Source organism: Delphinapterus leucas, chromosome 11, assembly GCF_059928025.1.
Source record: "Delphinapterus leucas isolate spDelLeu-1000000601 "Yukka" chromosome 11, BTC_Dleu_Yukka2, whole genome shotgun sequence".
NCBI classification, from domain to species: domain Eukaryota; kingdom Metazoa; phylum Chordata; class Mammalia; order Artiodactyla; family Monodontidae; genus Delphinapterus; species Delphinapterus leucas.
In genome coordinates this window covers 99,210,340-99,233,673 of record NC_143139.1, presented here as the reverse complement: position 1 = coordinate 99,233,673, position 23,334 = coordinate 99,210,340, and the positions used below count along the sequence as shown (strand labels likewise).

At 54.1% G+C, this 23,334-nt stretch overlaps 1 protein-coding gene across 5 annotated transcripts in view; it reads left to right on the top strand.

Moving 5' to 3' along the window:
• CELSR1 (cadherin EGF LAG seven-pass G-type receptor 1) overlaps positions 1-23,334 on the top strand; it is a 159,744-nt gene that overhangs the window by 84,747 nt on the left and 51,663 nt on the right. For all 5 annotated transcript variants that reach the window (XR_016395084.1, XR_016395085.1, XM_089921461.1 and 2 more), the window contains exons 6-9: positions 16,951-17,108; positions 18,202-18,365; positions 18,823-18,948; positions 21,389-21,555. Coding sequence is in view for 3 of the 5 variants with exons in the window: in XM_089921461.1 (XP_089777587.1) it covers positions 16,951-17,108; positions 18,202-18,365; positions 18,823-18,948; positions 21,389-21,555 (615 nt within the window). In the remaining 2 variants the exon portion in view is untranslated. The remainder of the gene's footprint in view (positions 1-16,950; positions 17,109-18,201; positions 18,366-18,822; positions 18,949-21,388; positions 21,556-23,334) is intronic.

Here is a 23,334-nt window from a genome sequence, read left to right as displayed (position 1 = left end):
TCGGGGTGTCTGCCCTTTCCCCTTGCCCTTCGGTGTCAAAATGTTTGTGTAGAGACCCTGGGGGCCGTGGGGAGGGGGAGAAGCACCCTTCTGTGGAAGCATCTGTAATGTGGCATCTCCGCTCTTCCTGGGGAGGACGCCTGAGAGGACAGTTGCTCACTCACTGAGTGCCTGTTGTGTGCCCGGCGGGGCCCTTGCACTGGGCGTCTGGAGGGATTACCTGGAGGCCCTCACCTTGTCCGGCAGCCCAGCTGGGCCTCGGGGATGTTGACACATCATCCAGGAGGAGTTTGATAGGATCCTGGGCGGGGCCTCGGCAGGCGGCCCGTTCTGGTTCGAGTGATTCTGAGATGACAAGGGTTGTCTTTGGTCCAGCGCTGAAAGCATCTTCGTGAAGTGAGAGCCCCAGCTGAGCTGCTTCTCTCAAGTATCAGCATCCTCTGAGATCACTAAGAAGAGCATCCTAGTGCTTGAGATTCCCATGACCTTGGGGAAGGGGCCACTGGTACAGGGTTCATTAGGGACCACTCTGCCCCGGCTGCACTTAAGACCTGGCTTGTTCAAGTCATTCATTCTTGGGTCTGTGTCACGCACTATATTCCAGGGGTTCCAGGGGAGTGGGCTATGCATGGGGTGGTGCAGAGGGGTGTGATCCACCACACCCTGGGGTCAGGGGCGTCTCCCTCTGCTTCCATAAATGTTCCAGAAAACTCAAGGGCTTCCACTCAGAATCTTGTTTCAGGCTGGTCTTGATGAAAGTTCTCCTGGGGTCCTGCAGAACTGCTGTGGTTTATGTGGTCCTCTGGGTGTGGCTGCCTGGCCTCCCTCGTCACTCCCTGCAGCCCTTCCTTCATGCCTTTGTTCATTCATTAATACATGGAGCAGTTATTGACTGCCTACTGTGTGCCAGGAACTGTTTAGGGTACGGGGATATACAGAAGACAAAAGAGATAAAACTCTATTGCTGTCCAGGAACTGATGCTCCAGAGGATATGGAAGGGGTGGCGTAGGGAAGAGGAGAAGGGGAGAGGGAGAGAGAGAGTGAGAAGGAGAGGGAGATAGAGAAAGAGAGGGAGGGAGAGGGAGAGAGAGGGATGGAGGGAGAAGGGTCATTTTACCCACAGAACTCTGGATTCTTTTAATAAAGAAAGGTATTTAGTTGCACAATTTGTATGGAAACACAAAATACCCCGAATAGCCAAAGCAATCTTGAGAAAGAAAAACGGAGCTGGAGGAATCAGGCTCCCGGACTTCAGACTATACTACAAAGCTACAGTAATCAAGACAGTATGGTACTGGCACAAAAACAGAAATATAGATCAATGGAACAGGATAGAAAGCCCAGAGATAAACCCAAGCACCTATGGTCACCTTATCTTTGATAAAGGAGGCAAGAGTATACAATGGAGAAAAGACAGCCTCTTCAATAAGTGGTGCTGGGAAAACTAGACAGCTACATGTAAAAGAGTGAAATTAGAACACTTCCTAACACCATACACAAAAATAAACTCAAAATGGATTAAAGACCTAAATGTAAGGCCAGACACTATAAAAGTCTTAGAGGAAAACATAGGCAGAATGCTCTATGACATAAATCACAGCAAGATCCTTTTTGACCCACCTCCTAGAGAAATGGAAATAAAAACAAAAATAAACAAATGGGACCTAATGAAACTTAAAAGCTTTTGCACAGCAAAGGAAACCATAAAAAAGATGAAAAGACAGCCCTCAGAATGAGAGAAAATATTTGCAAACAAAGCAACTGACAGAGGATTAATCTCCAAAATATACAAGCAGCTCATGCAGCTCAATATCAAAAAAACAAACAGCCCAATCCAAAAATGGGCAGAAGACCTAAATAGACATTTCTCCAAAGAAGGTATACAGATGGCCAACAAACACATGAAAAGATGCTCAACATCACTAATCATTAGAGAAAGGCAAATCAAAACTACAATGAAGTATCACCTCACACTGGTCAGAATGGCCATCATCAGAAAATCTACAAGTAACAAATGCTGGAGAGGGTGTGGAGAAAAGGGAACCCTCTTGCACTGTTGGTGGGAATGTAAATTGATACAGCCACTATGGAGAACAGTATGGAGGTTCCTTAAAAAACTAAAAATAGAACTACCACATGACCCAGCAATCCCACTACTGGGCATATACCCTGAGAAAACCATAATTCAAAAAGCGTGATGTACCACAATGTTCATTGCAGCACTATTTACAATAGCCAGGACATGGAAGCAACCTAAGTGTCCATCGACAGATGAATGGATAAAGAAGATGTAGCACATATGTACAATGGAATATTACTCAGCCATAAAAAGAAACGAAACTGAGTTATTTGTAGTGAGGTGGATGGACCTAGAGTCTGTCATACAGAGTGAAGTAAGTCAGAAAGAGAAAAACAAGTACCGTATGCTAATACATATATATGGAATCTAAAAAAAAAAAAGAAAATGGTTCTGATGAACCTAGGGGCAGGACAGGAATAAAGACACAGACGTAGAGAATGCACCTGGGGACATGGGGAGGGGGAAGGGTAAGCTGGGACAAAGTGAGAGAGTAGCATTGACATATATACACTACCAAATGTAAAATAGATAGCTAGTGGGAAGCAGCTGCGTCGCACAGGGAGATCAGCTCGGTGCTTTGCAACCACCTAGAGGTGTGGGATAAGGAGGATGGGAGGGAGACGCAAGAGGGAGGGGATATGAGGGATTATATGTATATGTATAACTGATTCACTTTGTTATAAAGCAGAAACTAACACAACATTGTAAAGCAATTATACTCCAATAAAGATGTTAAAAAGAAAAAAAGAAAGGTATTTAGAAACCAAGATTCAGGTGCTAGATATGCCCATTGCTCCTAGGGTGTCTCACTCCCAATCTCTCTCACTGGGCAGAGCTAGGACATGGATGTGTGTATATATGTATGTGTAGGTATGTGTGCATGCTTATATATACACATACTGAACTTCATATTTATTTCTATCTCTACTTATTGAAAACCTTGAATTCCATTCCAGCACTACAGAGTCATTCTAGTTTTTTCCCTTTCCATATTTGTAAATCTTTTCTTGCTCAGTGAGAAACCTTGTTCCCATTATCCTCAATATAGTTATTTATTATCTCAGTCCACCATTATTTAAACAGTCTGCCAACCCCACCATTCCACCACCTCACTTAGCTGCTATCCTCAATCACCCTCAGCCCTCACCAGGCTGCCTCCCTGCTGCCCTTCTCATTCAGTCTCAGCCTTGTGAGCTGCTACCTCTCTCAGCCCTGAATCTATTGACTGACTCCAGCAGGTGCTGGGAACAAGGGGCCTTCGTAGAGACTTGACTGAAGTATTCAGTTATTCAGAAAAGGGAGGAAGAAAGTTTGTTTAAAATTTTTTTAATTTAAAAGGAATGAAATACAAAATACCAAAATATGTGGGATGAAGGTAGAGCAGTGCTGAGAGGGAAATTCATAGCATTACATACTTATATTAGAAAAGAGAATAAGTCTCAAGTCAATAATATGAGTTCCCACCTCAAGAACCTCCAAAAATAAGAACAAAATAAACCCAAAGCAAGTAGATGAAAAGAAAGAATAAAGATAAGAGCAGAAACCAGTGGTTTTTAAAACAGGAAAAAAACAGAAAGGGTCAATGAAACAGAGCTTTGGGAAAATCAATAATGTTGTCAAACTTCTAGCAAGACTGACCACCGCCCCCACAAAAAAAAAAAGAGAGAGAAGACAGATGACTAGTATCAGGAATAAATTCTCAGTTCCTCAAAAAACACAAGCTACCACAACTCAACCCATGTGAAATAAATAATTCAAATAACTACATTACTATTAAGGAAATTGGATTTGTATATTTTAAAAACTCCCCCAAATGAAATCTCCAGGCTCAGGTGGTTTCACTGGAGAACGCTACCAAATGTTTAAAGAATTACACCAATTCTGTAAAGTCTCTTTAAGAAAATAGAAGAGGAGGGAACACTTCCCAGTTCATTTTGTGAAGTTAGTATTACCCTAATACCAAAATGAGATGAAGACAGTACCAAAGAAACTACAGGCCAATATCCCTCATGACTATAGATACAACTCATGTATACAAATGTTCACAACAGCTTTTTCCCTAGCATTCCCAAACTGGAAACCTCCCAGAAGGCCCCTGTGGGTGAATGGCTAAGCAGACTGTGTACATCCACACCATGGAACTCGGAATACTATTCAGTAATAAGAAGGAACGAGCTACTGATACACGTAAGAGAAAAATATGGAGAGCAGGGAAAGCCAATCTCACGAGCTTGTGTACTGTATGATTCCATCTGTATAACATTCTTTTTTTTCCTAATAAATTTTATTTATTTATTTATTTATTTATGGCTGCATTGAGTCTTCATTGCTGTGCACGGGCTTTCTCTAGTTTGTGGCGAGCAGGGGCTACTCTTTGTTGTGGTGCACGGGCTTCTCATTGCGGTGGCTTCTGTTGCTGCAGAGCAGGGGCTCTAGGCGCGCAGGCTTCAGTAGTTGTGGCACACAGGCTCAGTAGTTGTGGACCGCGGGCTCTAGAGCACAGGTTCAGTAGTTGTGGTGCATGGGCTTCACTGCTCTGCGGCATGTGGGATCTTCCCGGCCCAAGGCTCGAACCCATGTCCCCTGCATTGGCAGGCGGATTCTTAACCATTGTGCCACCAGGGAAGTCCCTGTATAACATTCTTGAATGACAGAATTGGAGAACAGATGAGTGGTTGCCTGGGGTGGGGGTGGGAGGGAAGTGGGTGTGGCTGTGAAAGGGCAACAGGTGGGGTCCTGTTGGTGATGGAATGTTCTACATCCTGACGGTATCAGCGTCCACATCTGGGCTGTGATGTTATACTCTCACTTGCAGGATGTTTACCATTGGTGGAAACTGGGTAAAGGGCACATCGGATCTCTGTTATGTTTTAGAATTGCATGTGCATCTAAAATTAACTCAAGAACTTAATTAAAAGAACTTTGAAAGGTACACAAATGTGTGCTGCCATATGCAAATTTTTTTCTGAAGGGCATCGTCCTCCCCGCAAAACAAATCCATCGACAGCACACATCAGATAGCTGTGCTGGGTCATAAACCATCACAAGCGCGGTAGCTTAAAACATCAGATATTTGTTATTCCTGTGATTCGGTGCCAGGAGGCATTGTTGCAGCTCTTTTTGCAAACAGTCTGCTGCACGTGGATACCTTTGGGATTAAGGTTGATGAGAAAGGAGGCGGCTTTCATGTTCATTTTGTACCTTTCTGCGATACTTTACGTGTTTCATGTTTTATTAAAGAATACAGCAAGAGTCATCTGGGTGATGGGGTCATGAACCGTTTTTGTTTTCTTCATTTAAATTCTTTGCTTAGAAAATCATTTGATTTAAAGAATGTAGGGCGGTACACCTGTCAAACGGTAACGCAGGTGTCCTAAGGCGAGCTCAGGGAGGACAGAAACCTCCCGTGGAGCAGAAGGGCAAAAGCTCGCTTGATCTTGATTTTCAGTATGAATACAGACCGTGAAAGCGGGGCCTCACGATCCTTTTAAGCAGAAGGTGTCAGAAAAGTTACCACAGGGATAACTGGCTTGTGGCGGCCAAGCGTCCATAGCGACGTCGCTTTTTGATCCTTCAACGTCAGCTCTTCCTATCATTCTGAAGCAGAATTCACCAAGCGTTGGATAAATAAATAAATAAAAATAAAGAATGTACAAGATAAGGAGGCTAAACTGTTTTAAAGCGTAGGTGAGCGTTTGCCAAGTCCGTCAAGCCTTTGTGATGGAGGAGGTACCCAGGCAGGCTAATTACTGTCCCCGCGTCTGCAGCAGGGTCTGCTTAGCCTTGCTCCTCCCCCGATGGGGGGCGCCATCATGGACGTGTTGCAGAGGAGTCTGTGGGATGCCCCGCACGTGCTCATTTCCCACTGGGCAGGTTCACCCATTCAAGTTCAAGTCCCCAGTCTGGGGTGTGAATCGTTTTGTTTCTCCCTGGCTGCGTTTCCTGCTTCCTTGGCCAGTTTCTCGGGATGGGAAATGGCTTCTGTTGTGTCTGGGCCCATGGGTCGTCCAACATCAATGCTCCCATAACTGTAGTGGGAGCCCAGCCCACGGTCCCCAAGGGGGTGGGGTGCCTGCCTGCTGGCGGCCCAGGGAGCTGGGACGGTCGCCTGCTTCCTTTCCAAACACGGCCCCATCAGATGGCAGAGTCACCTGCTATGGAAACAGAATTACTCCCCGGGACGCACACAGCCCCACCCTGGGCCCCTGCTCCACGCCTGTTACGGAAAGTCTTCTGCAGCCTGGGGCACCACCGACTTCACGGTGGCTCCCTGTCTGGTGGCCGTGCTCCCCCACCTGCCATCCGTGTCACACCCAGGGTGCCCAGCTCACCCCCTCTCACTGGCCTGCAACACTCTGCAATGAGGTGCTGCCCCCCACGCCTCCCGCCTTCCCCGGGACCAGCACGTTACCACGAGGTCCTCACGTCCGCCCTGGGAGGGGGACACGGAGGGACAGAGCCAGGGCTGGATGGAGCTGCGGGCGGGCAGCTGTCCCCCGCTGGTGCCGTCCTGCTGTGACCGTCCCTCTCCCCTACCTTCCCAGCCTTTCCAGCCTCGTCCGTGCTTCCTCCCCACCAACTCGGCAAACCCCCCCCATTTCCACCTTCATCACAGATGGATTCTCAGCAGGGCAGCCTCGAGGCCTGCAGATGGGGCTGGGGCTGGGGAGGCTGGTCAGAAAGGGGATGGAGGCGAGTGGGAGGTCCTGCGGGTCTGTAGGGAGAAGCTGAGGGTCTGGGGGTCTTTGCCGCTGTCCAGAGTCTGGGGACAGAGAAGAGCCTCTTAGGGTCCCAGCAGGAGCAGGCGGGGTGTGCACGCACACATAGGAGTGAGTACTGGTGAGTGTGCACGTTTCTTTTTTCTTCTTCTTTTTTTATATTTATTTATTTATTTGGTTGTGCCGGCTCTTAGTTGTGGCAGGTGGGCTCCTTAGTTGTGGCACACTGGCTCCTTAGTTGCGGCACATGGGCTCCTTAGTTGTGGCATGTGAACTCTTAGTTGCGACACATGGGCTCCTTAGTTGTGGCGTGTGAACTCTTAGTTGCCACATACATATGGGATCTAGTTCCCTGCCTGGGGCTCGAACCCGGGCCCCCTGCATTGAGAGTGTGGAGTCTTAACCACTTCACCACCAGGGAAGTCCCTGTGCACGTTTCCTGAAAGCCTTTCTCCCTTTGTCCGAGGAGGTTTTCTGAAAAGATGGCCTGTGACCCGTGAACCCTCGTAGCCCAGAGTGACTTTGTCATTGCTGAAGTCCCTGTCCTTCCTCTCCCAGGACTGTGTGGGCTGAGCCCAGAGGGTCCATCTCTGCGACCCCAGGAGGCACTCGCAGGTGCCAGTCCCCGAGGCAAGCGGAGTACCCCAGGGGCAGCTGCTCGGGTGCCCCTTCCCCATCTCTGGTCCAGCTGGAAGTAGCCGACGGTCAGATTCATAGGCCCTACGAGTGCAGGGACGTGAGCTTCTCATGGGATGCCTAAGGGTCTCCCACTTTGTGCCAAGGAACTTCTTGTCCACAGAGCCCCCAAAAGAAGGAATGTGTTACCCCAGCTTTCCAAGAAGGTGCTGTTAAAACTGAAAGAACCCCATCTTGAGCCCTTCATCTGGCATTGGAGAAGACTCCCTCCACGCAAATCTGCATAAACTCCTGGGTTCCAGAAAACCTGGGGAGCCTGCCTGGCCAGGTGGCCACAGACAGGGGACCTGACACCGACGGCCAGCCCAGCAGGGACAGCAGCTGAGGGGCTCCTGGCTCCCTTTCACCGACTCCAGAGCTTTGTCTGGTGAGGGGCCGGGCCCAGTGAGGGGCTTGCACCTTGCCTCATGGATCTTTTGCAGAGCAAAAGTCATCCCCCCGGAGATCACTGGGGCTGTTAGGAGATGCTTATTTATACACTGTGCGGAGCACAGAGACAACGCTCGGTGGATCTCCGCCTCCCAGCCCTCGGTTCTTCCATGTCTGAGCCTATCATGCGACCATCAGAAAAGCACCTCCTTTGACCTGTGGCCAGTTGTCAGGAATTGGGTAACCTCCTTGCCTGAGGAACAGCAGGCTCTGCTGTGATTTGTTTTAAGGTGACCAGTTGGTTCTGACCCTTGTTAAAAATATTTTCTCTTTAACGCTCCCCAAATAAAAAGAGTCCGTCCCCACAGGCCAGTATTTTCTTGGATAACTGAACACATGGAGGACTCAGAGCTGCAGGTGGCTCTGTGTTTGAGCCCTGGAGAAGGAGCTGAGGCTGCCACGAAGATGCAGTGACGCACTGGCTGCTAATTGCTCCTTTGTTCTTTAGAGATGTAAAAGAAACTGTGTATTTTTAGTATAGGAAAATAAGACAGCAAAAATACAGGGAGAATAGCCATTTGCGTGTATTTTGGCTTTCTTCCTGTCTTTCTTAGCAGTAACACGGCAGTAGCAAACTTCATGGAATGTTCCCCTCACACACGTCTGTATGCATTTAACCCCACAAGGGAGGTGCCGTTTTTGCTCCACATTACAGCTGAATCTGGCGCGGGGGGCGGGGGGAGTCATGTAACTTTCCTAAGTGGGGTCGGGATGTGACCTCTTGGCCTTTGGGAGGTGATGCTCCTTGGAGGCTCTGGACACTGCTGTCCCCCGTCCCCTGCCAGCCTTAGGCCCTCACCCGCATTGGTGTGACAGCCAGCCCAGCAGCAGGGACTCTGCAAAGGGGCTCAGGTCCACTCTTCCAAATGACCCTGGAGGTGGGAGCTGTGAACTGAGCCACTCTCTAGGAGAGGCTGCCCGGCTCAGCAGTGCGTCCCCTGCCCCAGGGCACTGGCAGGGGGGGAGTGAGGAGCACCTGCCCCCTCAGCCAGGGATGTCTGCCCTACCCGGGGGCCCGTAAGTGGCCCACCTGGTGGCCCGGTCAGGCTTACATGCAGTGGTTTGCTGCCCACACCCGAAGCAGTTGCTCTGTCCCTCCTAGGATGTAGGCGTCCCATGTCTTAAAGGAAAAAGGTCAAGAAGGCCTGGGCTTAAGTCTTAATGTTAAACTCAAGAAATAAATCTGTTTACGGCTTAATCTGGGGGAACTCTGGGCTTCTGTCAATTTCATTGACTGAAGATGGCAGAATGACTTCTTTTTTAAAAAAACTTTATTGAAGTATAGTTGATTTACAGTGTTGTGTTTAATTTCTGCCATACAGCAAAGTGATTCAGTTATACGTATATATTCTTTTTCATATTTTTTCCATTATCGTTTATCCCAGGACACTGAATATCGTTTTCCCTGTGCTAAACAGGAGGACCTTGCTGTCCATCCGTTCTATATATAATAGTTTGCACCTGCTAACCCCAAACTCCCAGTTCATCCCTCCCCCAACCCCCTCCCCCTTGGCAACCACAAGTCTGTTCTTATGTCTGCGAGTCTGTTTCTGTTTCATAGATAGGTTCATTTGTGTCATATTTTAGATTCCACATATAATTGATATCATATGGTGTTTTTTTGTCTGACTCACTTCTCTTAGCATGATAATCGCTAGTTGCATCCATGTCGCTGCAAATGGCGTTATTTCATTCTTTTTCATGGCTGAGTAGTATTCCATCGTATATACGTATCACATCTTCTTTATCCATTTTTCTGTTGATGGACATTTAGGTTGCTTCCATGTCTTGGCTATTGTGAATAGTGCTGCTATGAACATAGGGGCGCATGTATCTTTTTGAATGATAGTTTTGTCCGGATATATGCCCAGGAGTGGGATTGCTGGATCATATGGACCCTCTCCAGCATTTGCTATTTGTAGACTCTTTAATGATGGCCATTCTGACCAGTGTGAGGTGGTACCTCACTGTAGTTTTGATTTGCATTTCTCTGATGATCAGCGATGCTGAGCATCTTTTCATGTGCCTCTTGGCCATCTGTATGTCTTCTTAGGAGAAATGTCTATTTACGTCTTCTGCCCATTTTTCGATTGGGTTGTTTGTTCTTTTGCTATTGAGTTGTATGAGCTGTCTGTGTACTTCGGAAATTAAGCCCTTGTCAGTCTCATCGTTTGCATGTATTTTTTCCCATGGAATGACTTTTTTTTTCCCCATTTATTTTATTTATTTATTTATTTATGGCTGTGTTGGGTCTTTGTTGCTGTGCGCGGGCTTTCTCTAGTTGTGGCGAGCAGGGGCTACTCTTTGTTGCGGTGCGTGGGCTTCTCACTGCGGTGCCTTCTCTTGCTGCAGAGCACAGGCTCTAGGCGCGTGGGCTTCAATAGTTGTGGCACACGGGCTCAGTAGTTGTGGCTCGCGGGCTCTAGAGCGCAGGCTCAGTAGTTGTGGTGCACAGGCTTAGTTGCTCCGTGGCATGTGGGATCTTCCCGGATCAGGGCTCGAACCCATGTCCCCTGCATCGGCAGGCAGATTCTTAACCACTGAGCCACCAGGGAAGCCGTGGAATGACTTCTTGATGCTGCTGAAGAGGCCCCAACCCCCCATGGAAAATGCAGGCAAGGGGATGAACCACTTCCCGGCCCTGGGCGGCTTGCCGCAGCTCCACACCGAGGGGCAGTCTGGTTCCCGTTGGACAAGCCATTTTGTCCATATGGAGACTTCAAGTCCCGTGCCGAGTTCCAAAGCTGTCTGGCAGTTCCACTGCCCTGGAGGAGCCGGACTGGTCAGTGTAGCCTTTGCAGCGTGGCAGATCGGGGTGCAGGTAAACCCGATGTGGGTGGGTGGCGCCCATTCCTCGTGCCGTGACGTGCTGTCCCGGGGCCTGGGATTCCGTGCGAGTGGGCAGGCGAGATCCTCGCTGCAGACACTTCATTCGGGGGGAGCAGGGCAAGTTGAGATGTAGGTGCCCCCAGAACAATCAGAAGGGGCGAGGGGTTGGCAGTTGGTTGGAGTGTCAGGAAAAATCTGCCACGTCCCTTAATCTGTCTTTCCTACCTTCCTTCTCTGCTCCTTGCCTGGGTGGCGTTGGGGGTGAATCCCTTCCCATAAGAAATGTGGACTTGGGCTTCCCTGGTGGCACAGTGGTTAAGAATCCACCTGCCGATGCAGGGGATGCGGGTTCGTGCCCCGGTCCGGGAAGATCCCACATGCCGCGGAGCGGCTGGGCCCGTGAGCCATGGCCACTGGACCTGCGCATCTGGAGCCTGTGCTCCCCAACGGGAGAGGCCACAGCAGTGAGAGGCCCGCGTACCGCAAAAAAAAAAAAAAAAAAAAAATAGAGATGTGGACTTAAATCTGTTGCATCGTGGCGTCCAAAGCACCTGGTGGAGGCCTGATCAGTGGGCGGGGGTTCTGGAAGCAGGGGTCTGAGAGAGGCCGCGGCCTGCCTGGGGAGCCGGAGGGGATTCACCCCTGAGTGTTACAGGCGGGGAAGCTGAGGGTCAGAGTGTCCACTAGAACATCCTGTGACCTGCCCACAAGTGGGAGCGCCATGGGCCCCCGGGGACGCAGTACCTTGATCTGCTGTTTGAGTTCCAGCAAAGTCCTTGTGGAAGAGGCTCCTTGGGAATTTGGTTTGGACCCTGGAAGCCTGTGTGTCTGGATGTCTTTTCCTCTTATCTCTTAGCTTCAGAGAGACACCACGCCTGCTTCGGAGGAGGGTCTCATCACCTCTGTGCCAGGACCAGCGGGGTGTCTCACCCACATTTCTTGGTGCGGCTGTCAGCCCGTGGGCTGCATTCAGCTAGCCCACCCGGCGGGTCCGAACCTCATGGTACACGTTCAAGGCTGCCTTTGGACTCTGTGACATTCCTGAAGCCCAGCCATCTGTGAATTCTTTGATACGAATGTTGGTTAATCATTTCTGACACAGAGTGTGAATCCATTTTGTTCCCAAGACTTGCCCCTCCTGGTGTCTGGTTTCGAGGCCCCCCTACGCCTCCTTCCAGCATTTGAAACTGAACCCCCATCCGCCTCCCCGATGAGGAGTTGTCTGCAGAAGGTTAAAAGGCTGTAGAAATGTGAGCGCTTCGTAAGGACCAAGCGCTTTTGTGCTCACAAACAATCCCCACGGGCTGCCCTGGAGCCTCTAAATGGAAATGCCAGGAGAGGGGCTGCACAGGGAGTAGAAATAAGCTGGAGGGAAATAAAAAGGGCTGGCCCGCAAGTGATGACTTTGGGCCCATTTGCCGAGAGCCAGGAACCCAGATCTGCACAGATTTGCAAAGAAAGCTTGTTGTTTTGGTTCCCCCGAAGCACACACGGGGTCCTTCAGGGTTTTTCTCAGGTGGCGGCAGGGATGGGCATGGCGGGTGTGTCCTCGGTGGCCCCGATTCCGCCTGCCCCGTGGCAGGTTCTGTTCAGGGCAGCCTGTGCACGTGGAGCGGTGTTGACGGCACCACCTGCGGGCCCTGCCGGCTGGCCTGTGCCTCCATTTCTTGGATCTTGTGCCGGCTTTGCTCGGCCCCTGGGTGTCCACGCCGGGCTGCTACAGGGCGGGGCTGGGGGTGAGTGGGGGCAGGGGTCCCCCGGCCGGGATGGGGAGGTACAGGGACTCGGGCCTTCGCTCGTCCTGTGCCCAGTGCCCCTCTAACTCGAGAATTGAGACGATCCTCATATAACTGCCATGTGGCCCCTTTATTCCTGGACTGTCTTCTTTTGTGCAAACTTAAAAATTCATCTTAGAAATATGAAGGGGCAGTTCATTTCGTCTTGCTTTTTATTCTTCGTTCCTCCCCACCCATGCCCACAGAGCCTCACGGGCCTTCTCGTCACCAGCCCCAGATCTCCCCCTCAGCGCGCTCACATCCCTTCCCTCTTGCAGACACGCGGGGTGGGCGTGCGGACCTGAGCCGCGCACCGTGCACATCTCCCGATCCTCCTGATTCCTTTCCCGCCCGGCCTTCGTCCCACCTGCCGGCCATGCAGCTATGCTTTGTCTTCCCTCATCAAAAACAGATGAGCTGGGCTTCCCTGGTGGTGCAGTGGTTGAGAGTCTGCCTGCCGATGCAGGGGACATGGGTTCATGCCCCGGTCCGGGAGGATCCCACGTGCCGCGGAGCGGCTGGGCCCGTGAGCCATGGCCGCTGAGCCTGGGCATCCAGAGCCTGTGCTCCGCAACGGGAGAGGCCACAGCAGTGAGAGGCCCGCGTACCGCAAAAAAACACAAACAAACAAACAAAAAAAACAGATGAGCTGAACCCAGATCAAACACACCTGCTGGGGTCTTCGTCCCCGCCCCCATCGAGTCAGGCTGGCCGTGTCCTCACACGCACACCTCCCGACCCTGACGGAGAACGTTCACTGCTCTTTTTGCCTGTTCGTACTTGTGAGCCTTGACAGGAAGGCAGTGGGACGTAGTTTCTCCCCATTTTACAGATAAAAATGGGGAAGGAGTTTCTCAAATGTCCAGGTAGAAAGTGGCCGGGGGAACTGTGAATGGTGGATGCCCATCCAATTTTTTTTTTATTATTATTGAGGTGAAATTCACATAAAATGAACCACGTAAAATGAATAATTTAGTGCAACCAACCACCTCTGTCTGTTGATCTGAGACACTTTCATCGCCCTAAATGGAACCTCTGTGCCCGTTAGCGGTCCCTCCCCATTCCCCCACCACCCGGGCCCCTGGGAATCCCTCGTCTACTTTCTGTCTATGTATTTGCCTATTCTGGGCACGTTATATGAATTGGATGATACAACATGTGACCTTTTGTGACAGGCTTCTTTCGCTTGGCGTGATGTTTTGGAGGTTCATCCACATTGTAGAAATAACCAGTATTTCATTCTTTTTTATGGCTGAATAATGGTCTATTCCACTGAATGGATTTACCACATTCTGTTTACCCCTTCATTTGTTGATGGACTTTTGGGTGGTTTTACCTTTTAGCTACGGTGACTAGTGCTACTATGAACATTTGTGAACAAGTTTTTGAGCCCCTGTGTTCAGTTCTCGGGGTCTATTCCTGGGAGTGGGGTCCTGGGTCATGTGGTGGGCCTGGTTATCTCTCTGAGGACCCCCATCTGTGTATCCTGGGTCACCTGCAGCACTGTTTCCTGTTACCTACGGCCTTTGCCCGTGCTCCCTTCTTGTTCTCTTGGTGATCCTGACCACACGTGGACAGTTGGCATGTGGTTAAGCTCGTTCTGGGGCAGCGTGAGCAGGGGTGGGGCGGCAGGGTGCTCTGCGGAGCCAGAAACCGGCCCTCGGGCGTCGTTCCTTCTCCCCAGTACCTCCCTGTGCGTCTCTCCTGCCGGTACTTTTGGTTCTCACTCTAAGAATGCTTGGTTCTGTGGTCCAAAGGGCCGCCTCTTTTGACCCAATGGCTGGTGGATCTGGGAGCACGAAGCAAGAAGCAGGCATTGGGTGATGTTTGTTTTCCCGAAAGTCACACTTGCTGCTTTAATGCAGTAACGCCAGACTCTGAAATCTGTCTTACCAGTGGGCTGTCTCAAGTCAGTAAGTGCTGCTGTAAATACAAATGCTGATTTTTTTTTTTTTTTGTCTTTCACCTCCAATTTTCCTCGCTGCTTCTGCTTGAATCCCGTGGCTCTGAGCTGTTGATTATGAGGAACCGTTTACAACAACTGCAGCTGTGCAAACAGCAGCTTCGTTTCAGTAAAGCCTCCCAAGTATAAACGCTGTTTGTGTCCTTCCTCTGGAAGGCTCACACCCATCCCCAAAAATGTAAATGATAAGTTGTAAAGATAACAGGGGGCTCGTGCAGCTCAGGGACGGTTCTTTCGCCCGGCTCGCACCTAATACTTAGGCATCCCATAACGAGCACTTGGACGTGTTCTCTAATGCGGGCTGCTATTACAGAGGGAGAAAACAGACGACTTCTTATACGTGCCTAACTGTTGCTTAACCAGAGGTGAAATCTTTAAGGATATAGCTTGGCCGACCTTGTGATCCCATCAACTGACGTAAAAGAATAATGGAAAGGATTATCCGTGAGCTGGAATGTCAGGAGGCAGGGTAAAAGCCTCCCTCGGATTTACCTGAGAAGGGTTTGAGGGAGACTCCTGTGTCTGATGTTGATGTCACCCTCCAAGTCCCTGTAACACAGAGAGGATGGTATTCTAACGTTAAATCCTTATCCTGTACACAGAGACCGAGATATAGTGATAGCCTCGTCCAGGTCAGATGGTTGGCCAAGGGGGAGCAGAAGGCCCAGCTGGGGTTGCCAGGTACGGTGGTGCGGGCTGTGCACTGCACAACTCCAGGGCACGCCGCCAGGGTGAGTGGGGCCTCCTGAAGTCACACAACTTGGCTTCCTGGCTGAGCTCCCGTTACCAAAAGCTCCACGTCCTGCCTTTCAGCCCAGGGTCCTCAATCAAATGGATACTTCCTTGTTCCTATTGAAAAACTGATGGTTTGGAATGAATTGTGCAGTTGTTATTTCCCTGTTTAAAGACCTTGAGGATGATTTAATTAAATTCCCTATGTTTTTACACCTCCCCGTTTCTAATATTATTGTAAAGAAGCATCAAATTGCATCAAGCTATAAACTCGACCTGACCCCAGAGCCGTCACGTGGAGGCACTAGGCCCTTGTTTGTATGGGTGATGGGACGGCCCTGCCGGGACTGGGAGAAAGTGTTCTCTCCGTGGGGAGGAAGGGGGCCACTGCGTGTTGGGTGCGGATGGTGAGGCTTGGTGGCCCTTCACGTGCACCATCTGGGTTCACCAACAGGCCACCTCACAGAATGCAGGTCTTGTTATCCAGGTCGTACAGATGGGGAAAGAAGTTCAGGGGCCTGGCTGAGCGTCTGGAACGTTGAGCCTACCCCGCATTACGTGGCTCCACCTCCACTGCTAGAAGGGGTCTGAGGGCCATCGGGGCGGATGTGCTCGGTGTTCTCAAAGGGCAGCCAGGAGAATAGAGAGGGATGCCCGCGACAGGCGGGTTGCCTGGGGAGAGGGGGTCGATCCCTGGATGCGAACCACAGCCTCCTTAAGAGGGGAGCCTGCTTCTTCCAGAAGTGGGCATGCTGCACCCTGTGTCACTGATCCCAGAGGGATTCTCGTAACCAGCCCTGGGCAGGGAGACTGAGTGCCTGAGAACCGCAGGGACATCTGGCGGGCGTAGGGGGGAAGCTGGGGGGTGAAGGGGGGCTTGGTCTGGGGGCAGAAGGGGTGGTCGACCTCGGGTCAGCAAAAGGGACTGGAGGGTCATCCCAGGGTGAGGAAGGGCGTGAGCCCAGGAGTGAGTGACTGTGAGTACCGGGGGTCGCCAGCTTCCTGGCCCAGTTGGGGGGCACCACACTGGGTGGGGGAAGGCAGGGGGCCGTCTGCAGGCCGGGCAGTCTGCACCCCAGGAGCACGGAGCAGGCAGGAACCTGGTGAGGAGGTGCGTGGACATGGTCCGGCCAGTGCTTGGACTCACAGGCAGGATCAGGTATTCAGAAGGAGGGGTCCTGGGGCTTTGGTGTCGGCTGCTGTAACAATACACAAACTGGGAGGCTTGAAACAGCAGAAATGTATTCTCTCCCAGTTCTGAAATGAAGGTGTCTGCAGGGCTGTGCTCCCCGAGGGCTCTAGGGAAGGATCCTTCTCGTCTCGTGCAGATTCTGGGGGCGCTGGCATCCTTGGCTGTGGCAGCATCACTCCAGTCTCTGCCTCAGTTGTCCCACGATGTCTCCCTGTGTCTGTCTCTGTGTCTTTCTTATAAGGACACCTGTCACGTTGGATTAGGGTCCATCCTACTGCGATATGGCTTCATCCTAAACAATTACATCTGCAAGACGCCTATTTCCAAATAAGGTCACATTCTGAGGTTCTGGGAAGGACATAAATTTGGGGGGCTCACTGTTAATCCAGTACAGCTGGTTTGGGGACTCATTCAACGCGAGGCCAGGGGGCCTCTCACCCTCCACGGGTCGGGGGGCGTGTGCAGGGGCTGGGGAATCAGTCGGGGACGCTGGTGGGAGAACACGCTGACGGCTCCGTGCTTTCTCTTCCCACAGCCCAACATCGGCCGCCTGGGCCTGCCCCACGGGCCGTCTGGAGAGAAGGTGGCCGTGGTGACCGTGGACGACTGTGACATGGCCGTGGCTGTGCGCTTTGGCAACTTCGTTGGGAACTACAGCTGTGCCGCTCAGGGCACTCAGAGTGGCTCTAAAAAGTGAGTGTCCCAGGAGACGGGCCCTGGTGTCCACACCCCATGGCCACTGCTCCAAAAGGGGTCGCCCAGGTCAGGACCCCGACACAGGGCACTCTGGACCCGGTGCTCTGGCAGCCCCAATCTGGGCTGGAGTCACATTCCCTCCCCTTCCCTCCAACACATTAGAACCTTCTAGAATAAGTCCCCTTAGAATCATCTGTCAAAGTAGTGGCCAGGCCATCCCCAGGGTAGTGACGGCTGGCTTGCTGACCCCAGAAGCCATCCCCAGCCCTGTCTCCACAGGATCCCTGACTTTGTTCCAGTGAGGGCTGGTCCCTGTGATTCAGTGTTCAGTCAGTAATCCCCTCCATTAGATCAGAGTGGCCATGTCATCATGTGGATCTGGAGGTCCCCAGGGCCCATCCTAACTCAGGTCAGAGAAATGCTGACGTGGAAGTTTATAATGCCCGCTTTAAATCTCAGAGCAAAGGTTCATGCCGGACTCATCCCTAATTGTGTTTCGGTGGGATGTTTAATAAGCTTAGAAGAACCTGGTCTGCAGTTCAAAGAACCTGGCCTACCAGTTAGAAGAACCTGGTCTATCCTGACCATCTGGTGTGAAATACACCTTTGTCATCGGATTCCCCGCAGCTGTGATGCAGGTGGGATGCGTCCATCTTACTGATGGGACAGCTGTGCCCTGGAGCGGTTCAGCTCCTTGCCCAAGGCCATGCCAATGCTCCTGCAGAACCAGGGTTCTAGTTTGCTGTGACCGCCCCTCAAGGCCATTAGAGGCCAGAGGAAGGTGGCGTCCTGTTTTGGTGTGGACTGGCCCGACCAGCAGTCAGGACTCGGGCGGTCACCCAAAACCTCCAGTTGGTCAGGATCTGACACAAGGGACAGAGAGGCTGCGAGCCGGTGGTGGCACCGGAAGTAGGATCTGACACGTGTGTCTGGGCCTGTTGGCCGCCTGCTTCCCTGGCCCCTGCACCCGTTGGATTATTCACGGTCAGGATGACGAGCGTGCCCTGCGGCAGAGGCCCCTGGGACATTACGGCAGCGTCGGGGCTGCTCTTGCCGCCCGGCCATCCAGAGGTTGGTGTCGCCTCCACAGGTCCCTGGATCTGACAGGCCCCCTGCTCCTGGGGGGTGTCCCCAACCTGCCCGAAGACTTCCCGGTGCAGAACCGGCAGTTTGTGGGCTGCATGCGGAACCTGTCCATCGACGGCAGGAACGTGGACATGGCCAGCTTCATCGCCAACAATGGCACCAGGGCGGGTACGGCAGGATGGTCGGGGAATCGTGGGGCTGCGGCGGCCACGCGGGAGGGGCCCCCTCCACATCCTGGGGGACTGAGCCGTGTGCTCCCAGCTGCTCTCGGGTCTGGGGTCCTGCAGCGTTGGAGCGGTGGTGAAGCTGTGGGCGGGCCTGCCGCTGACCCAGACACGCAACCCCAGGGTCTTGAGCCGGTCACCAGACGATCCCACGAGCCAGAGGGTGGGATGGCCTAGGGGCCCATGGTCTCCGGACATGGGCACTGCATTCCATGCCATGTCAGGTCTTAGGTTCTGACAGCCCCAGAGAGTCCCAGGCCTGCCCGCCTTGCCTCCGGCTGTGTCCACAGGGGGTGTTTCCCCAGCATGTGGGTCAGTGCTAGGAAACAGGGGCAGTCCCCCTGCGTCACGCTCTGCTCCTGTTTCCCACTCTGAGACCACGCCATGCCCTCTGTTTCCAGGCTGCGCTGCTCAGAGGAACTTCTGCGATGGGACCTGGTGTCAGAACGGGGGCACCTGTGTCAGCGGCTGGAACACGTACCTGTGTGAGTGCCCGCTCCACTTCGGCGGGAAGAACTGCGAGCAAGGTGAGGGCCTGGGGCAGTGGGTGCTGGGTGCCCGGGGCCGCCAGCCTCTGGTGGCATGTGTGTCCCCAGGCCTGGGTCCTGGTGGGGAGCGGGCTGGTGGGGGCACCATGGTGGGTGATGTTAGAGCAGAGGCTGGGGGTCCTGGACGGGTCTGCAGGGCACAGCCCCTCGTCTGAGCAGGACCAGTGTGAGGTTGGGAGTCCATGAGGGGCAGAGATGCGAGGTGGGGCCTGGCGGGGCCTCCCGGTGGCTGTGTGCCTCCTCACGGGCACCCTGAGGCCCGAAGGGCCAGTTCCCCGGGGCCAGCGCCCCCATGCCCCTTCTCGGCATCCCAGGGGCTCCTCCAGCTGCCTGCTTCCCCGCTGGACTGCGTTGTGAGCATCAAGGCCTGGGCCTCTCCCCTGACCCCACCCCTGTAGTTGTAGATACTGGCAGGTTTTAAACAATTCATTCATTCATTTTGAAGCAGTATAGTGTTGAATAACTGTCATCATTTAAAAATCACTGATGCACTTTAAGGTAAACCAAAAGGGGGAGATTGAGGCCAGATTAGCTTGGGTGAGCTCCCCGGATCCACCTTGGAGATGCCCGGAGCTCATTAGCGAGTCAACGGCCAGGAGAGGTCCTGTCTGGAGCCGCTCACTGGCCTGCAACCCACGGCCTCTCCTTGGAAGTCAGGCGCTCCTCCCCTCGGCCCGTGTGCCCCACAGGATGGGCTGGGGGGTCCGAGTGTGACTTTTTCGGGGGGTGGGGGCCACAGCTTTTCCGAGATTCTCTAAGGAGTCATTGAAGCAGAAATAGGTGGAACCTGTGACAGAGCGTTCTGGAGGAGAGCAAAGTTCGTTCCATCAGTGCAGGTGAAAGGGGTGGAGCCAGCGGGCAGCCTACCTGTGCTGGGCGGTCCACCTGCCCAGGGCTGTTAGTGATGGAGCTGAGACACGTGACGTGGAATTGTATTACATCCCCAGTCCTTGCTCGGGACACAGTTACCGGCCAGGGCCCGCTTTTTCGTTTTTGTTTTTTTAAATATGTATTTATTTATTTGGCTGCGTCAGGTCTTGTTGAGAGCACACAGGATCTTCGTTGCCGTGTGCTGGGTCTTTCAGTTGCGGCATGCGGAATCTTTAGTTGCAGCATGTGGGATCTAGTTTCCCGACCAGGGATCGAACCTGGGCCCCCTGCATTGGGAATGCAGAGTCTTAGCCACTGGACCACCAGGGAAGTCCCAGGGCCCGACTCTTTGTGACACAAAGCACTGGGCACCTTTCAAGGCCCCGAAGGTCTGTTTTCCGGGCAGCAGGTGGACTGGGCTTGTGCCGGCCCTGTGGACAGGTTAGGCCCAGCCCCGGCTGATGACCGTGTGCGGGAAGCTTAGGTCACAGGGAGGGGCAGAGGCCCGGGTGGACACAGCGCCGGCGGGGCCGTCCACGCCCATGGAGTTCCTGTTGTGGAGGCCGAGAATCCGGCTACGGCTGTGCCAGAAAAAACAGCTGCTGGGGTTTGGGTTCGTAAGAGCAGGAAACAGATGCTGGTGCTCACGGGGCTGAGTCGCCCCCAAAGGTGGTCCCCACCTGGCAGGCCCTGTGCTGTTTAACACCCGTGGTGATAACTGTGCCGTTCCTCGTGGAGGAACTGGGGTGAGATTCTGGGCTGGGCCAGATGTCTGTCCATCCCCGACGCCTGTGATACACGGGACTCTGGAGGCAAAGTGATGAAGCTGGTTTGACCCAGCGTCATCCTGTCTACTGGTCTGTCTGGCGTCCACAGTTTTTCCAAGTGTGACAGATTGGGTGAGGCTGCTGGTCCCCCCCGTTGCTACCTCCCTGGTCCCCCCCAAACCATCTGGGAGCCCTCGGCTGGCCCGCAGCCTTCCCCTCTCTGTGCCCGTCACCAGGAGCGGAGGCACAGTGGCCTGTGTGCCTCAGGCTTGGAAATCCACCCCAGACACCGGCTGAGGGCAGGTCAGCCTGCAGGGTTGAGGTCTGTGCGCAGGGTTCACTGCAGGCTCACGTGGTCCCACCAGGAGACCACCCTCCGTACGACCCCTGGGCTCCCAACCTGGCAGGTGTGGGGTGGGACAGATAGGCCAGGCACACAGGGCCCCTCCACTGGGCCCGGGGGTCCTGGGCTGTCCCACTCTGCCTGAGAGCCGCTTACTGTACACTGGCCGAGGTTGAGAACCCCCAGGCCTCAGCCTGACTGCTCAGGAAGGTGGCCAGCGTCCCTAGTGGGGGGTGGGCTTTTGCAGAGCCCACGGCTCCTGGACTTAGAGGGCTAGTGCTGTATAAACGGAAGTCTGAGACTGGCCTTTGAGTTAGAATGAGAAAGGCCCAGGGTTTCTTCCCTCCCCCTCCTTGGGGGCCTGTCCCGTCCCCTACAGCTAAAAAAGATTCTCAGAGGCCCATCTGATTTGGGGAGGTCCCCATGTCTGTGTCCACAGTCATGCCCCACCCCCAGCGCTTCAGCGGGGAGAGCGTCGTGTCCTGGAGCGACCTGGACATCACCATCTCCGTGCCCTGGTACCTGGGGCTCATGTTCCGGACCAGGAAGGAGGATGGCGTGCTGATGGAGGCCACGGCGGGCGTGTCTTCCAGGCTCCATCTCCAGGTGAGTGAGGTCCATGTCCCATTCCAGGCACCCGCAGGGCAGGTGTGCACCTGAGTGACGCAGCCAGAGGCTCACGTAGCTCCGTCCCGAAGCCTAGCCTTCCCGACGCATGCGCGGGGAGCCTGGTGTCTTCTGTCTCCCCACACCCGCTGCTGGTCCCCCGTGTGAAGGACGGGGAGGTGACCATCTCAATGCCTGGCAACAGAGATGTGAGGACGGGGCCCCAGGGAGGCCTGACTAACCCTGCCCGGGGGGGGCTGGGGGCTCAGAGCCCAGGCGGGACCCCCATCTCTTCTCGAACCTGTCCCTCACCCCTCACCTGCCCCCTCACCCCTCACCTGTCCCCTCACCCCTCACCTGCCCCCTCACCCCTCACTTGTCCCCTCACCCCTCACCTTCCCCTCACCCCTCACCTGCCCCCTCACCCCTCACCTGTCCCTTCATCCCTCACCTGCCCCTCACCTGCCCCCTCACCCCTCACCTGTCCCCTCACCTGCCCCCTCACCCCTCACCTGCCCCCTTACCCCTCACCTGTCCCCTAACCCCTCACCTGCCCCTCACCTGCCCCCTCACCCGTCACCTGTCCCCTCACCCCTCACCTGCCCCCTCACACCTCACCTGCCCCCTCATCCCTCACCTGTCCCCTCACCCCTCACCTGTCCCTCACCCCTCACCTGCTCCTCACCTGTCCCCTCACCCCTCACCTGCCCCCTCACCCCTCACCTGCCCCCTCACCCCTCACCTGTTCCCTCACCCCTCACCTGCCCCCTCACCCCTCACCTGCCCCCTCACCCCTCACCTGTTCCCTCACCCCTCACCTGCCCCCTCACCGCTCACCTGCCCCTCCCCTGTCCCTCACTTGCCCCCTCACCCCTCACCTGCCCCCTCACCCCTCACCTGTCCTTCACCCCTCACCTGCCCCCTCACCCCTCACCTGCCCCCTCACCGCTCACCTGCCCCTCACCTGCCCCCTCACCCGTCACCTGTCCCCTCACCCCTCACCTGCCCCCTCACCCCTCACCTGCCCCCTCACCCCTCACCTGTTCCCTCACCCCTCACCTGTCCCCTCACCCCTCACCTGCCCCCTCACCCCTCACCTGTCCCTCACCCCTCACCTGCCCCTCACCTGCCCCCTCACCCCTCACCTGCCCCCTCACCTTACCCTCACCTGTCCCTCACCTGCCCCCTCACCTCTCACCTGCCCCCTCACCCCTCACCTGCCCCTCACCTGCCCCCTCACCCCTCACCTGCCCCTCACCTGCCCCTCACCTGCCCCTTCACCTGTCCCCTCACCCCTCACCTGCCCCCTCACCCCTCACCTGCCCCCTCACCGCTCACCTGCCCCTCACCTGTCCCTCACCTGCCCCCTCACCTCTCACTTGCCCCCTCACCCCTCACCTGTCCCCTCACCCCTCACCTGCCCCCTCACCCCTCACCTGCCCCCTCAGCCCTCACCTTCCCCTCACCTGTCCCTCACCTGTCCCTCACCCCTCACCTGCCCCTCAGCCCTCACCTGTCCCCTCCCCCGCATCACTGCTCAGGTGTGTCTCCAGCGCAGCCCGTTTGGGTTGCAGTGAAGGTGCAGTTTGTGCCTCTGGGATAATTACAGCCGTCATCGTTTATCCCTTATTAACCAGTAATTTTATCAGTTTATCAGGCGGTCCCAGAAGCCAGCTCTGGGCCAGAACTTGGCAGGCACTGTTCTGCCCGGGGATGGTACTTTCCTCTGTGCTGGTTTCCCTGTTGGAACAGATTAAATTGGCTGGTTCAGGTGATGAA